Below are 13,767 nucleotides of genomic sequence, written 5' to 3'. Positions count from 1 at the left end.
CCCCGCACCGCCGCACCCCGCTCCCAGCCCCGCACAGCCCCGAGCGGCCCCGCGGGACCGGCGGCGCAGCACAGCGCTGTCACTGTCGCGCCGCTGCGGTGCACGCTGGGTATATAAATCGGAGGCTTGTTAATGAGCCGTACGCTAATGACCGCCCACAGTACCCTACACGGACCGGCCCTCCCCGCTCGGGACTGCTCGTACCTTCGTACTGCACTTCGGGGTGTGCCGAGCCCAGCGCCGCCAGCAGCGGTGCCACTACCACCGGAGGGGCCTCTCCCAGCAGGTCCTGCGGGACAAGGGTGTGTTGAGGGAGGCAGGTGCGTGCTGTGTTTCCCGCTGGCACCCTATGAGTAGGGGGCAACCCCAGCTAGTGCTGGGAATGGGGCCAGGCCTTTCTGGCATAACTGCAGGTTTTCCAACCCCTGGGGTGCAAGGGGGCACCAGGGGAGCCCCCTCTGTTCCCACTGCTCACCTGCATGCCGCGCAGTGTCTGCAGGGCCAGCTGCTGGGCGCGGGGAGAGCCGCACGGCAGCACTGCCACCAGGCCGCTGTACACTTGGTTCTGGTACTTGGGGTTGCCGTGGCCCAGAGAGTCCAGCAGGATCTGCACCTCCTCCTGAGCCTCTGGTGAGCTGCAGGTGGCCAGCAGCTCGGCGAGGGATTGCACACCTGCATGGAGAAAGGGGTGCTAAGTCGCATGCCAGCAGCACTGCTAAAGATCCCTCTGCTGCTCTACCTCTCTTGGGGAAAGCTGTGGCAGCAGGTATCACCCTGTAGCCACCAGCAACATGAGGCATAATCCCAGTTACAGGGCAATGAATGGTGTTTGACTTCTACCATCCAGGAGAAAAAAAGAACAGGAAAACATATTGTACTGTTCTTTCAATAGATACACACCACAAAACCCTCAGCCTCTAGAGGGGAAGGCTGGGAAAGTTTCTGGTAGGCAAACGCTGCGGGTCAGAGTAGAAACTGTTGTGTGATTTTAGCTGTAGCACTTGTGAGCAGTGGGACAGCAATAGTGCATCAAAAGAAATGACTGTAAAGAAAGCGAGCTCATTAAAAACAGAGCGGATGAAATGTGACCGCTCAACAATAGCTGAAGCTCCGAGCTCCCTCCAGCCTGCCCAGCGCTGCAGCAATCTGCTGTCCGGCAGCACAGGAAGGAGTGGCTCGGCTCTGCAAGCAGCCCTGGGGCCAGAGGTCAGGGAGAACATCCTCGCCTGAAATAGGAAAAAGCGCAGGTGGACACGCCGCCTACCGTAGCTTTCACAAATGAGCTCCTTGTACTTCCTGCCAGCGTTTGCGATGAGCTGAAGCAGCTTTACAGACTCCCTTTTGTCCTCTTCTTTCAGGTGGTTCAGCCCTACTATTTCCAGGAGCATCAAGACACCTCCGATCTCCAGAAATTCAATAATGTATCTGCGTCTGCACAGAAGGAGGAACAAAGCCAAAAACGTCACCTGCCTTGGAGCACATCTTCCCGAGCAAGCACACCTCGCTGTAGCAGGGCCGTGGTCACTGAACATGAGGTGCCTGAGGCTCAGCTGAGACGGAGCTTTGCTGCCAGCAGGTCACCAGCTACAGCTTTACCCTGTGCTCATTTCAGATGCTAAACCACGGGCACAGAAAACCCCATCTCTGTGCTCAGGCTTCCACCATCCTCTTTCCACACCGTGCCAATGACCCAGTGGTTCTGGAGGCGGGCAAGTTGAGGATTTGGATTTGAGAGCACCTTACAGCAAGCCACAGCCCCATCGCCCGCATGTGTCTTCCCCACAGCACCTCTCAGGCAGTGACATTCTGTACTCACCCACTTGCAGCAGATAAGAAGATGCCAATGGACTTGAGCAGCTTGTTGATGCACGTGCTGTACATGTAGCTGTTTGATAAGGCTAAGGAGAGAATTACAGACCGTCTCGGTGTTCCCCAGGCAACTCTGGCAATGTGGAGGTCTGAACCTGCGTATTCTTTGTTAGAGGGAGCATGGACCTTCCTATCTAAGGCATGCAGGGTTTCCTGATTCTAGATTCCTAATTCTAGATCCCTGAGAGACAGGCTATACGACTTTCCCTTCAGTTCCATCTTCAGATAGCTGTTTATTTTTTTTCCCTGCAGCTGGATCTTTATACAGAAGCTTATTCTTTAAACAATTTTTTCTGGTAGAGAACTTTCCCTTCCTCTCCATCCCACTGCCACGTGCCAGCTTTCCAAGGAAACAGATACGTCATCCTCAGCCATGCTGCCAGGCGGGCCAGAAACAAGCTGGCTCCCTGGGAGAACTCCAGCTCCAGCTCTGGTTCTGTCTTGCCATTATTGCTTCTAATGAAGTTGTCCAGGATGTGGCTTCGAGCAACTTTGTGAGCATCGTCCCATTCTTGCAGGAAAACCATGAGCTTCCTGATGGCCTCCTGCTCTTTGACAGATGTCATGATCTCTTCTGCCCAGAGAAAAGTGAGAAAGAAGTTTAAAGACAGGAAAAAAAAATCTGTATGAAGGAACTACCATCATATTTAAGATCTCTGGAAAATATTAGTATTAAAACAGTTACTAGCCATTAATTATACCTCATTTTCCTTTATACTCATACATTCTCTTCTCTGCTGTGTTAATACAGTCATTTTGACGTTACTCATTCTCCCCTCTTTGGTTTCTTGCTAGCCGCACAACAAGAACACTACACCTGATATCTGACCTTCCCAAGAGTAAATAGGGTGACATTAGGGCACAGATCAGTGTGGATTTATGGGGAGTGACAGGGTTAAGGGTCAGTGCCTGGTAGCGCAGCGTGCTCTCCTGTGGGTGCTCTGAGCCAAATCCACTCCAGCGAGATGTGTTTGGCCTTGGCAGTGGGAGAGTGCCTGGGGACTTTGGCACGGTGGACTCTAGCTCTGTTTTGTTGTTGTCTAATTTCCGTGTGCGCATTCTGAGTTTTCAATGGTGCATCATTTAAACAAACTAAGAAAATCGGAAATAATAAGAACTTTATGGAAGAAGACAGGAGACATCCCTTGTCTGCACTGCCTTCAATCCCACAAAGCAATCCATGCTTTACCAAAATACTTTGCCACACTTTTATTTTGGTATGAAATCCCCGAACCCACCCTGACAAATGTGAGAGTGCACTCAGTGGGGGGGTGACATCCCCAAGACACGTACTCAAAAATAACTTGGTATTGCTATTATCAGAAGCTGGCTGAAAACAATAACCAAGAGGTGGAAATGCATCTCGGAGATGGGAAACAAACAAACAAAGACTTCAGAAAGTTGGCTAAGATGACTGAGAACTATGATGAGATGAAATTTCATTTGGGAATTAACGGCCTGTGCACTGCAAAGAGTCTGTGTCCTTGGCAGGGCGTTTTCAGGATCTCCTTTGCGGGGAAGCAGGTTTAAAATAAATCCATTTTCCCAAAATAGTTGTGATTGAAAGTGTTATTAGCCATAACAAATGTTAGTGCTGACAGGAGAATGGCCTGCTAGGGGCCTCTGGTGAAACAGTCAAGTGAAAGTCATATTTCACATTATTGCAAGCATTTTCCTGTGATTTACAGAATATTTGTGAAATGTTACTTGCAAGGCATATGATTGATATGGAGAGAACAGCTAGTGAGCAGGGGGAACCTGTATTTCACAAAGACTGTTTGCATGAAATTTACAGTCCCATAAAGAGCTCCTCTGTCCTCAACAGAGATCTTGTTAAAAGAACTTTACAGTCTGAAACATCCCCAAATTGATTCTAAATTAATGTTTCTATGTTTATAGAGATGCCGCCGGTATAACGCTATCCTATTTTAAAGCCACGCTAACGCCCGCTATTCAGAAATACCAGCACCAGCCTGAGGACGTGAGGATTGTAGTGATACAAAGGGCCTGCCCACGAATCGATAGCAAAGAAAAATGAGTTTAAAAGGATGACATAAGTCTTCTGGAAGTACAGCGGTATATCAGTCCCTGGCTGCTATCATAACAGCCCCTGCTGACATAATACTCGTTAAGTTGATGCTGCAAAGTACCCTGAAAACACACCTGAATATTTTTACGATCGCCACTGCGCAGGAACGCACAGCCACAGGAAGCAAAGGGACTGGTTGGGGCTGTGTGTCACTGCCGGCATCAGCGCATAACGCTGTGCTGTTGGCTCTGACCCTCCCGCCCATTGGGCCCAAACATCCAAGCAAGGCTGTGTCGGGGCCGTGCCTTTTCCGGCCAAGGGAACAGGTGATGTACGGACTGCCTGGCAGCCCCAAGTGCCGCTCAGCTGCCAGGCCGGGACCGAAGGCCGCGGTGTGCTGGGTGTGAGCGCAGCCTTGGTCTCACGGAAAGGGCTGAGGGAGGGTGACATGGAGCCGCCTTTGCATCTTGCAACACCGGGCCGTGCCCAGCCCCAGGCAGGCAGGAGTTGAAGTGGGTTTCCCCCGCGGGTTTCGCCCTGGCCTGGGTCTCGCCAGTGCCCCCACTGCCTCCTGTCCACGCGCCGCTCTGTCACCGCGGTTCTGCTCCCAGCTCCCCGCCTCGCAGCCCGCCCCAGCCCTGCCAGGCCCCTCACACCCCTCCCGGCTCCAGCACCGACCCCCGCCCCGAGGCCCTCACCTTCCCCCGAGGGGCGGACACTCCGCGGAATAACTGACACCGCAGCCCGGCCAATCCTCGCCCGACGCGGCCTCCTCTCGGACCAGTAGGCGGGGGATTTCTCGCCCGGTTGGCGGGGCGCCCGACCCAGGGCGGTTGCTAAGGGCGCGTTGCTACGGAAGTGGGAGGCGGGGAGGGGAGGGGATGGAGGATGGCGCGAGGGAGGTGCTGTTCCTTCCTATTGGCTGCAGGCGGCGAGGGGGCGGAGCTTCCGGTGGGGAGAGCGGAAGCAGCGGGTGGATGCGAGGCGGGCGGCGGGCGGTGATGGGGATCGGCGGGTTGGAGGCGGCGGTGGAGCTGGCGCCGGGGGCGGCCCGCGGTGCGGGGCTGGGACCGAGGGGAGACGAGGGGCCCGGGGGCGGACAGGGCTCAGCCTGAGGGATTCGTGCGGGTGGGGAAGTGTGGGGCCCGGTTGAGAGGGTGCTGTAGGGGTACTTGGGGGGTATGGAGGGGGACAGGGCCCGTGGTGCTCCCGAGGGTGCTGTGTTCACCCAGGTAGGGGCGGTGAGCTTCTCGCAGCGGGCTGGGAAGCCGCCTGTTAGCCGTCACATTCAGCGTTGTCACCAGGCAAATTGTGTCACCTTTGGATTCTGGCAGGCTTGAGGCTAATTCATTTTAAATCCTGTGGTGTGTTTCAGGGAGCAGCGCGGAGAAAGGGCACGCAGATGGGCAGCCCGTGGTGATCCTTCTGGGCTGGGCAGGCTGCCAGGACAGGCATCTGGCCAAGTACAGTGCAGTCTACAGTCAGAAGGTGAGCAGCTTGCTTATGCTTTCATGACACTGTCGTACAGCTCTTGGGGAGCCTGTCCCTATTCTGCGCTGTCTTTATGCTGCTCGTTGGTGAAATCGCTCTAAACCCTCCGTGTCCGAAGTCATTAGGTGGTGAGCTCTTGTTGTCCTTGAAAGCTTCTTGTGTCCAGCAGCAGTGTTACCTAACAGCTGCTGATGTCATCATTGTGCATGCAGCTGAGATAAAAATGCTTCCTTGGGGAAGTTTTCTGTGGTTATGTGAATCACTGGAGTGTTCTAGGGCTTTTAAAGTTAACTGCATTAGCTGTCCAAGCAGGCAAATATGTGGGGAAAAGCAATGCATTTACTGCTTGCTGATGTGCCACAGCACAGACTTCACAAGGCCAGGCTGGGGCACAATAGATGTATCAGCAGCTTTTGTTCTTCCAACTTTTCCTTTCTGTGCTGATAGTTCATATAAATGTTCATTCAGATTTGTTTTATCCTGTCTGAAACAGGTGCCCTGTGATAGAAATACCTGCTTGTTAGCAGCTCCTTGCATTTGAACTAGAGATCTGTCCAAATGCTCGTTCTTTCAATTATGTTATCTTCCATTCTAATAGTTTATCTTACTGGAATGACCCCAGCTTGTGGTATTGGGACCCATCTATTTATCCAAATCTGTTTCAGCTACGGGTGGCTAAATTTGTACATAAATGAGTGTATTGTTAATGTGTAATCCAGTGTAAGAGTCATGAATCAGCTTGTTCCAGTGAAGAATTAATTGTTAAGCAATTATTGCGGCTAAGAGATGCTGCTGATCGGGTGAGGTGCACATTATGTGGCAGCATGCCAACTGCTGTGGAAATACTTTTCTGTCGGAAAGTTGCTGGTATTGAGAAAGGACAGGAAAGCTTTTCTTAGCTCCCTGATGAGGAAGTGGCTGCAGGCCTGGCAAGGCGGTGTAGAGAGCTTGATTTGAAGAACTTGATATCTTCTCTTCTGCTTAGTTCAGTGCCCAGGGAGCTCTGGGAGGGAGGGCTGTCTTGGTGCCTTTGTGCTGTGTTTGTCAGTGCATAATGCCGCTGGGTTTAGGTGGCAGCACAAGATTGGAAAGGATCTGGGACATCATTCAAGCCTGCTGCTGTTGCAGAAAGCTTTTGATAAGTCTTTGTATGATTATGATTAATATAATCCTATTCATACAGTCATAGAATATTCTGAGTTGGAAGGGACCCACGAGGATCATCGAGTCCAACTCCTTTCATGCTGATGCTTTGCTAATAACACTAAAGAGTTTCTCTTGGCCCCGTGACTTCTGTTGGAAATCTGTTCCAAACGTTAATTCATGGTACAGCTGCTTGCCTGCTCCACGTAATTTACAGCCTAAACCAAGTATGTGTGGGTTCTCTTCCTGTTCTGTTTAGGGGTGCACTGTCATCCGCTACACAGCTCCATGGAGGATGGTATTCTTCTTTGAGAGCTTTGGCATCAAATCACTCCAGACCCCAGCCAAGAGACTCCTGGAGCTGCTCTTCGACTACAGCATTGAGAACAGACCGGTGCTTTTCCACGTCTTTAGCAATGGTGGTGTCATGCTGTACCGTTACATCATTGAGGCACTTCACACTCAGCAGCCCTTTAAGAACCTCAAAGTCGCGGGCACTGTTTTTGATAGTGCCCCTGGCAGAAGAAACTTGAGAGGAGCCCTTCGTGCCTTGGCAACTGTCCTAGCATCCACGAACGTGCTGCTCAGGTATCTCCTCATGCTCACTTTTGCTACTGCAGCTGTCCTGCTGCGGATCCTGCTGTACCCACTGACTCGCTTCATCCACGAGAGCCACTACGATGCCCTGCTGAAGGCGCCCTCGCGGTGGCCTGAGCTTTACCTCTACTCCCAGGCAGATGCCATCATCGACGCCAGCGACGTTAAGCACATGGCTGACGCGCGGCAGCGGCTCGGTGTCTCGGTGAAAGCCGTAGACTTCACAGATTCAGCTCACGTCAGCCATATGCGGGTGTATCCCACCTACTACACCACTCTCTGTACGACTTTCCTGTCTGACTGTGTCAGGGGCTTGCCTCGTTAGTGGTGTCATGGTCTCCCTTATTTGCCTCTGCTTTGCTCAGATGGTGCGGGGAATGTCATCCTCTTTGAAGGGAGGAAAGCAGAGACTTTGCGCTTTTTTTCCCCATCGGTTTCAAGTCTGAAAGCCTCCTTGAGCTGCCACGTCATAGCAAGAAGTAGATCTGGAGTAACTTAATGATCGGAAGGTGCTGCAATCCTAGCCCTGAGGTGTCACGGACCAAAATTTCACATGGAGTGTTGTTTGTTTCCTCCTCTCTTGCAGTGTTCTCCATGTCCGTGTTTCCTTGTCCAGTGTGCATGTTCTGTGGCCTTGCACTGATTCTACAATACAGCTCTGCAGTCTTTGTTTTTTTCCCCCTCTCTGCTTTTTCTTTTATTTTGCACTGAGCAAACAGAAGCAGCTCTGCGAGATTTCCCTCTTCTCCCGATGCTGTCTGGTTCCATGAAAGCTCTGAAAGCAGCCAAAGCACTGATTCCCTCGTCCTGGAGCAGACCTCAAATGTTTGTGGTAACTTTTGTGTTCTTGAACCAAAAAAAAATTAACCTTTTGGATGTGTCTTGTTTCTTCTCTGCCGTGTTGTGCGTTGGTCTGAGTAGTTTTGCTTTCTTGGGGAGCATTTATTTCTGCATATCTTTCAGCAGCCTGGATTGTGCATCCAACCTTAGTGATTCTATGGTCTGGAAAGGCAGGGAAACAGCACAGCTGTAATCCAAAAGATCCCAGAAACAGGAAGGTAGAACTGCAGAGATAAATGACACCGTCCTTGGGAGCTGTGATTTATACTGGGTATTTCTTAAATCACTTCCAGGGAGCTGGCCCACAGCTGACCATGAGATTCAATGTTTTTCCCCGTAACGTTCTCTTCCGATGATCAGTATTCGCTGTGTACCGGTGATTAAAAAAAAGTAAACGCCCACCCCCTAGCGAGGAGGCAGCTCGTTGCACCGCATTGTGGGGAGCGGAGGAGGATAAAGGCAGAGAATGGCTTAAGGGTGAGAGGTTACCGCGTGCTAATCACGGCGGGCGGGATCAGCCAGCTTTAAATCCGTGCTCCGAGTCGGTCAGGGAGGGGCTCTGGAGCTGAAACTTAAGGTTTTAAAGGGCGTATGGGATAGGGGGCCCGGGGGGCTGCCTTGCACCGCAGGGCTCGTTGCTCGGGGCCGCCAGGGGGCAGCAGCGGCGCTCGGTGCGATGTGCGGGGAGCTGCACCCCGCGGCCCCCCCAGCCCCGCCCTGCCGGTGATGGATGAGCTGCCGATGGGGTATTGATAAGGAATTAACCTCGAGCCCTTCCTGCTTCGGTGGCAGCGGAGCAGGAGCCGAGGACGCGCGTCCCGTCGGGAATCGCGCTGAGGAAGGAGAGCCCCGCGGGGGGGGAAGGGGGGGGTCCCCACGTGCGGTACCCGAGGGCCGGCCCTGCCCCGTGCCGCGCTCCGAGCGGTTTGTTTAATTAAGTGTTTTGCCTAATGGGATTGCCTCATTTCCATCACAAAGCGGCGGGCTGTCATTAGGTGGGCTCCCTCATTCATTACCGTTAATTAGATATGGATCCCCCAGAAGGGTGATGGACGAGGCCCCCGCCGCCCGCTATTACCCATTTGCATTTTCTCAATAATACCTCCGATACATCACCGCCCTCCGCTTCCCGAAGAGATTTCAAATACAATATCAGTGGGGGCCGGAGGGCCGGGGGTGGGGGGGGAGTGGGGTGTGTAGGGACGCTCCCACCCCTCACTGCGGCCTCTGTGCCGGAGCAGATGGGAGGAGGATCCCCCCGGCCTCGGGGACCCCGTCCCACGGGTCGCAGCCATCGATCCGTCTGCGCGATGTTTGTACACCGACCGCCCCGGCGCCAGCCCCCCCCAGACCCCCAGCTGCTGCGGTAACCCCACACCCTGACCTAATGCAGTGCTATGGATCTGTTGGGGCTGGGGGCCTCCTGCCCCCGTTCCCCCCCCAGCAGAGTGCCCAAGGACGGGGCTGCCCAGAGCTCATTCCAGGGGGAGCCCCCCCGGGCTGGGCCCGTCCGTGATGGGGCAGTGATGCAGCGCTGCGGGTGCCCCCTCCCAGCCCCGAAAGGAGAGGCAGAGAGAGCAGGGCGGCGCGCCCCGAAGATTTATACGTGTTTAATTAATGTCAAATGTAGTTTACAAACGGGAGTGACAAGTACCTCTTTGTATAATATACACCGACACACAATCATCGACACACCGCAATATCGCTTTGTGCAACTGGGTTCTTTGGGCAGAGATAGGTAACTCTGATCTGTTTATTTTTTTTTTTCCTTTTTCTTTTTTTTTTTTCTTCTTCTTTTTAAATGGATTAAAATCGTTACAGGAGAGGCGGTGCCCCCCCCCTTCCTCCCCCCTCACCCCCCCACCTCAAAAACAGGGGATGGCTTTACAATAAAAATATAAAACCGAAAGAACCAAAGCAAACAGAACAGAACCAAAACAAAGGAACAAGGACGGGTTACGTTCTACACACCGGCGCACAGAGCTGGTCCGCAACACCCACCAGGAACCCCGGCTCCAAGGAAGGGCTGGGATAGGGGAGCCTGCCCTGCAGCCCACTGCACCCCAGCTCGGTTGTTCTCCGTTGGAATCCCCCAAGCCCCAGCCCTCGGTGCCTCCCAGGAAAGCAAGTCCCCCCCTCACCTCCTCTAGCAAGGGAAGGCTGCAAATCCCCCACGGCAAAGGCTGCTGAGAGCACAGAGAGCCGGACACCGTCAGTTGGGTGCCGTCTTTGACCAAGACGGTTTACAGAACACAGATCCTGGTTTGGGGGGATGCAGCGGGATCCTTCTGAAACCACTTCAGGAGGCACTGAGGAAAACAGCCCTGCAAAAAAAAGCACCAGGCTCACGGCACGCAGGTGGAGGTGCCCCCAAGGACGCGCTGTGCCCAAGCCGTGCCTGCTCCTCCAGTGCCCCCACGGTGTCCCGGCTCCCCTTTCCCAGCTTCACGCCCAGCACCAAGAGTGCACGGCTGTGCAGCCAGCACAGGGCTGCCCGGGGTGATGCTGCAGGAATGGGGAGAGCAGCGTCCCCAGGGGGGAGCTGGCCCCCAGCAGATCCCACGGTGAGGGGAGAGCCAAGGCAGGGAGCACGCTTTCACCTTAGGAAACCGATCAACAGCTGCTTTTTGGGTCCTGAAAATGAAAAGAAACAACAGAAGAGAGGCCAGATGGCAGCTTTGGTTACGGCTGAGGGTACAGGCGATAGGGACAAGCACGAGGGACGGTGTGGAAGAAGCTGGTGCTGTGGGACCCACCACCTCAGGCTGGCACAGCCCTGCCCCGCTGCACGGGGCGCAGCTCCAGCCTGAAAACGTGACTTGGAGGAGAGGAGAGCAAAGCCAAGCCCAGCCAACCCTGTGTCCTGGGGGGGAGGGAGGGGTGCGCTGGAGCCTGGGGCAGGGGGAGGTGCGCTGGAGCCTGGGCCCCCCACCCTGCCCGGCCCCCGGCGGGGAGCTGAGAGCAGCGTCGTTCTGGGGATAACGATTCTATTATAAATAGCCCCATTAGCTACAACTAATGACAAAAATCCACCTCCTCTACTCCCCATAAGTTCTGTAAGTTATGGGCAATGCTACAGCCATTACTAAAAGCTGTTAACTTCATATCTGAATGAGGAAATATACACCACAGAACATTAAACCATTTATATTATATATATGTATATATATACTTTTTTTAAACTAATGACTTTAATGCCAAAACTTTGCTGAACCAAGAAAAATATGGGTTTAATGTTCTCTGCTCATTTCTTTTTTTTTCTTCTTCTTTAAAAAAAATACAACCCAAAAAAAAAAAGAAAGGGAAACTTATTAGTATGCAATGTTTGAGTCTATCCCATTTATACACAACATTGTAAACATATATAATCTATATTACATGTGCTTCATTTCTGCCTGGGTGTGGGTTTTTTTTTTTTTTCCTTTAAACCTTTTTTTTTTTTTTTAATCACTAGAACACCACAAAAAAAAAAGTAAACCAATTAAAAAAAAAAAAAAACCAAACCCAAACGAAACAGAACCAAACCCAAAAAACCAACCCAACGAAAACTGAACAAAAGGACACAAGTTACAAGGTTATTTAACATTGCTGCCAAGGGTCCCTTCCCCAGCGTCCTGGGGCAGAGCGGTCACAACGCAGTCCGAAGGAGGAGGGCTCCGAGCCGTGGCGGGTGGGGAACACTGCTGTAAAAAAGGGGCTGCACAACAACGGGGTCGGCTTCGCCCGCTGCAGAGGGGCTCTGCAGGTGGGAGCCGGGGCTCTCGCTGCTCCCGCGGCCTCGAGTCCGTGTCTGGAGTCTCTGTTTTAGTTTCGTTAACGTTTTTAAAACGTCTTTTTTGCTGCTGTTGTTTTTTTTTTTTTTTCCTTCCTTTTTTTTTTTTTTTCCTCCCCGATTTTTATTTTTTGTTGTCGTCCTTCTCCCCGTCGGTGCGCTGAGCTGGGCCGAGAGCCGGGTGCCGCCCTCCCGCTGCGTCCTTCATAAGTAAATGCGCCGAAGGTCTCCGGGGGACGTGATGGTGTTGCACTGGGGACAGAGCTTCTTGGCACCCTGCAAGCAGCAGACAGGACAACAGCGTCAGCGTGATGCACCGTGGGGACGGCGCCAGCCGTCCTATCCTCACCCTGGGACAGCAGAACCACCCCCTGAGCCTCCAGCCGGGCTGAGCAGGCAGAACACAGACCAGCAGCACAGCTGTCGGGTGACCGAAGCTGTTCAGGTGGGGCTGCCATCCCAGACAGCCCCAAGGAAGCCCTGTCCTGCTCTCCCCCCCACGCTGTGCTCATGGGGGTGCCGGGGCTGGGCGTGCTCTGCCCAGGTGAGCTGGAAGCAGCAACCTTCAAGGCTGACATGAGCACTACATGATACGAACCAATAGCGGGTGTGCCGCCTGTCACTGAGCCTGACAGCAATGGGGTGTTAACAAGAATTGGGGTCAGCATCAGATTGGCAGATGTGGCAGCCAGCTGATGGGAAAAATGACAGAGAGATCTGCCGCAAGGCTGTGCCCAACTCCAGCAGTGAAGCCCTGGCTTCCAGCACCGAGCGCTGCCCCGTGCCCCCTCCTGCTGCACAGGACCACGCTGCTCCATTCTGGGATCTGGAGGTGGAAGAGCCGTGGGCAGAGGTGTGTGATCCTTGTGCCCAGGTGACCTCCCTCCCTGCAGGCTGAAGCAGCCCAACACAGAACATTGCAGAAGGACAGATGCCCTGCCCAGGTCTCTCTTCAGCAGCAAAGCAAGGTACACAACTCCTTCACACCCCGGGGAAAGAGAAGATGTGTGGATTTATCCTGCCAGGCCCCAGGACCTCAGCTCCTTCTGCACTATGTGCTGATGGCTTTGGGGTTCCACTGTCCCCGTGTGTGAGCTGCAGGTGGGCCTCCAGAGCCACGCTTTCAACCACACCAGAAGGCAGGACCCAGCCATGTGCAGACTGACCCAGTTCGGTTGCTCTCCACAATACCTGACCTGACCACGGACAGCAGTGGATGCTCTTCACCTGCACATGGGGAGGGCTCCTCTTGGGCACCCAAAGCCCAGGTCCTCAGATCTCCCTGGTACTTACTCAGGTATTCAACACCTTGAGCAAACACCTTGAGCAGTGACTTTGGAACCCGATGGAAACCTTTTTCTTTTAGACAAAACTATCATCCTCTGCCCACAGCAGCACATGCATTAAATTCAGCACTAAGTCCTGATTTTTCCTGTTTAGACCAAAATGCTTTAGAACCCCGTTCCTTACCTCCGACTTTTGGTTGGTGCACAACACTTATTGCCACCAGCACTTCAGCTCTCCCCTCTTGCAGAGAGGCACACCAGCTTGTACACACACATACACACACACTGGCACAGGCACAATGAAAAAGTGCGTGCTCCCCCACTGCTCACCTGCCAGCTGGGGTTACTAAACTTTTCCCTTGAAATAAAAACGCTGTGCAATAATAAGTCCCACCTGTCGGCCATTTCTTTCGGTCTTTTTTTTTTTTTTTTTCCAGGTCCTTCTGCTCCTTTCATCATCGCTTCATGGAAAAGCCTTGATGTGTTATAGCTGCGTGTGCTGGAGTAAAGGCCACCTCAGCTTTTCCATTATAAACCCTGCTTTGGAGGGGTTTATAAAACTCTGCTGCAAGAAGTTTGCTCCGGGGCTGCTACAGAGCAAAGCAAAGGGGTTGGAACAGGGAGGGAGTTTATTTTCTCTCCTCCTTTCTTAATTAAAATTTGGCAAGTGATTGATCCACAATACAGGCTAATCACTTGGGGTAGCAGTTTGAAAAATACATTAACGAGAGCTGAGATGT

General features: G+C 53.0%; 3 protein-coding genes across 14 annotated transcripts in view; 1 reads left to right on the top strand and 2 right to left on the bottom strand.

Moving 5' to 3' along the window:
* The window catches only part of C7H1orf228 (chromosome 7 C1orf228 homolog), a 24,507-nt gene extending 19,742 nt beyond the window's left edge, over positions 1–4,765 (bottom strand). For 4 of the 7 annotated variants that reach the window (XR_002441397.1, XR_002441398.1, XM_021405530.1 and 1 more), the window contains exons 1-6: positions 4,597–4,765; positions 2,230–2,443; positions 1,817–1,885; positions 1,265–1,431; positions 476–672; positions 205–289 (exon numbers count right to left, since the gene is read on the bottom strand). Coding sequence is in view for 5 of the 7 variants with exons in the window: in XM_021405530.1 (XP_021261205.1) it covers positions 205–289; positions 476–672; positions 1,265–1,431; positions 1,817–1,885; positions 2,230–2,435 (724 nt within the window). In the remaining 2 variants the exon portion in view is untranslated. The remainder of the gene's footprint in view (positions 1–204; positions 290–475; positions 673–1,264; positions 1,432–1,816; positions 1,886–2,229; positions 2,444–4,596) is intronic. The other 3 variants (XM_021405529.1, XM_021405533.1, XM_021405532.1) reach the window with 1 other exon arrangement.
* On the top strand, positions 4,872–8,005 carry TMEM53 (transmembrane protein 53). Its single transcript, XM_021405534.1, has 3 exons — positions 4,872–4,954; positions 5,274–5,386; positions 6,792–8,005. The coding sequence occupies exons 1-3, from the start codon at positions 4,876–4,878 to the stop codon at positions 7,452–7,454; spliced, it is 855 nt and encodes a 284-aa protein (XP_021261209.1). The 5' UTR covers positions 4,872–4,875; the 3' UTR covers positions 7,455–8,005.
* The window catches only part of RNF220 (ring finger protein 220), a 164,873-nt gene continuing 160,669 nt past the window's right edge, over positions 9,564–13,767 (bottom strand). For all 6 annotated transcript variants that reach the window (XM_021405525.1, XM_021405526.1, XM_021405522.1 and 3 more), the window contains one exon: positions 9,564–12,017. In XM_021405525.1, the coding sequence (XP_021261200.1) occupies positions 11,946–12,017 (72 nt within the window). In that variant the 3' untranslated portion in view covers positions 9,564–11,945. The remainder of the gene's footprint in view (positions 12,018–13,767) is intronic.

This window comes from Numida meleagris, chromosome 7 (assembly GCF_002078875.1).
Source record: "Numida meleagris isolate 19003 breed g44 Domestic line chromosome 7, NumMel1.0, whole genome shotgun sequence".
Classification (NCBI taxonomy): domain Eukaryota; kingdom Metazoa; phylum Chordata; class Aves; order Galliformes; family Numididae; genus Numida; species Numida meleagris.
The sequence above is the reverse complement of the archived record's forward strand: the minus strand, read 5'-3'. Positions and strand labels throughout refer to the sequence as shown.